General features: G+C 67.2%; 1 protein-coding gene across 1 annotated transcript in view; it reads left to right on the plus strand.

The window, feature by feature from the left end:
* Positions 1 to 2,155, plus strand: part of LOC104283315 — a 23,498-nt gene that overhangs the window by 5,203 nt on the left and 16,140 nt on the right. The window contains exon 3 of the mRNA XM_009881473.1: positions 2,035 to 2,151. Within this exon, the coding sequence (XP_009879775.1) occupies positions 2,035 to 2,151 (117 nt within the window). The remainder of the gene's footprint in view (positions 1 to 2,034; positions 2,152 to 2,155) is intronic.

The following is a 2,155-nucleotide window of genomic DNA, read 5'->3' on the forward strand; positions in this document are numbered from 1 at the left end:
TCCGGCCAGCCGGGCGCCCGAGCGGGATGCCTTGGGCAACTCTCTGGGCGCTGGACTGTGGCCAGCGAGGCCCACGGGCTGCGGTGCCCCAGGGCTCCCACCGCCCGCCTGGTCGAGGCCATTGCCCTGCTCTGTCCACAGCCCGGCAGGGAGCGGGTGCATGCCCGTGTCCCCGGGGTGTCCCTTTGGGCTCCGTCCTGCCTGGCCTTGCCTCTGTCCCGAGGTGCCACAGGCTGAGACCGCCCTTGCCACACTGCTACCGCAGGCCAGCAAATGCCACCACACGGCTCTGGGTGACACGTCCCCGCCCCCCACAGCCCCCGGGGCAGGCAGCGGCAGGCGGCTGGTGCCCGGGTGCCCGTGGATGGCAGAGGATGCTCTGTGAGCCGCCTGGCTCCTCTTCTTCCTCCACCCCAGGGGTGAAGCTGAAACTCCTCCGTGGCGCTGCCCAGGCACGGTCCCTGGCACCGAGACCCAGCCTGCGCTTCATCCTCAGAGCCAGGGCTGGCCGTGCCAGGGGGGTCACAGGGCCACTCTCAGCGGGGCTGTCGGGGTTCTTGTCCCTTGGCAGCACCGTGGCCGGCTCCCGGGGGATGTGGGGCTCCCGGCCGCGGGGCCGTGCCCAGGAAGGGGGAGTGCAGCGGGCAGCGCACACTCAGCCCCTCTCAGCCCATCGCAGCCCCTGGCTGACCCCCATTTCCAGCTCACACCCCCCCTCCGAGCCCGGGGTCCCTTCCCTGTGCAGGAGGGCTCGCTGCTCGCAGGAGGGCCTCGCGTCCAGCCCTCTGGGTGCCATCGGCACTTCACAGACCATAATTTGCAGTGAATGCCACCCACAGGTCTCTGCCCATCCTTCAGCCTTTTAACAGCTTACGAGGAGTAGGATCACGTTTGCCGCGTTTATGGGGCAACCACCTAATTTAAGATGCCATCAAATGATTGCTCTTCAAATGCCACTCGTAATAATTACTGCGTGCAACTGCCTCCCTTAAGATCTCATTATGAAGCATTTTTCCTCTGCAGAAGACACTTAGGAGCTGAGGCTATAAAGCGGTTGCAAATCGTATCATTAAAAGCAGAGATTATTGCAGACAATGGGAGCAGGCCCGGGCAGGCAGGGCTGAGCGCAGGCGGGTGCCAGCCTCGGCGGGGAGCGTTCGCTCCCCTCCCTGCGCCCCACCAAGGGCTGGGTGCAGGGGCTCGCAGCCAGGGCTACCCGGGGCACGAGTCTGGCCACGGGCAGGGAGGTCCAGTGGTCCAGCCCGCCGCGACCCTGCACCAGGCTCACGGCGCGGCCCCACAGTCCAGCCCTCCCTCCGGCTGCCGGCTGAGCTCGGCCCCTTCACCGCGAGGGTGCGAGTCCCCCACACTGGCTGCTCCAGCTGCCACCTCGAACCCACGGGTGGGATGTGCCCCCTCCCGGGGTGGCCCCGTCCCCCAAACACCTCCCAGGACTGAGCATGGGGAATGCATCCGCTCATGAGCTCACAGCGGCCGCAAATGGAAATTTGTGCCCAGGCCGGGTCCCCGGGGTCCCGTGAGAGCCCTGCAGGAGCAGCATGCCTTTCCTTTTGGAGATGGCAATGCTTTTTGGCTGAGGGCAAGAGCATTTTGAGCCCCTGCCCCCCTACTCCCTCCCGCCCGGAGGAGGTGTGGAGAGGAGGTGAAATCTGGCTGCCAGTCTCCTCCTTCCCAATGCATCACCTCCAAGGCAGTTTTGCAGGCCCAAGTGCAAGGCCACCAGCCGCAGAGGACTGCAGGCCCCCAGGGAGCCCCCCGGCACACGGGGCTCCTGGCCGGGCCAGCCCTGCCCCTCCAGGGCATGGGGGCACCTTGTCTGGTGCGCAGAAGTGGTGCGGCTCACGGGGGGGCTTTGGAGCCCCAAGCTCCCAACGGCGCCCGAGCAGCCTTGATGGCACTGCTGGGACACGCCAGCACGTCGGGAGCGCGGGGATGCCAACGGGCTGAGGCTGCCGCGCAGGGCTGAGATCCCCCCCGCCGCCCCTGACCCCCTCCTGCGCCTTGTCCCCGCAGATGTCCTGGACCGGGAGCTGGAGGAGAAGTGCCGGGCGATGGAGGCCCAGCTGCAGGAGAAGGAGAAGGACAACCTGGAGCTGCGCAAGGAGCTGCGGCACAAGGAGACGCTGGGGGGCGG

This window comes from Charadrius vociferus, unplaced genomic scaffold, assembly GCF_000708025.1.
Source record: "Charadrius vociferus isolate BGI_N301 unplaced genomic scaffold, ASM70802v2 scaffold323, whole genome shotgun sequence".
Lineage (NCBI taxonomy): Eukaryota > Metazoa > Chordata > Aves > Charadriiformes > Charadriidae > Charadrius > Charadrius vociferus.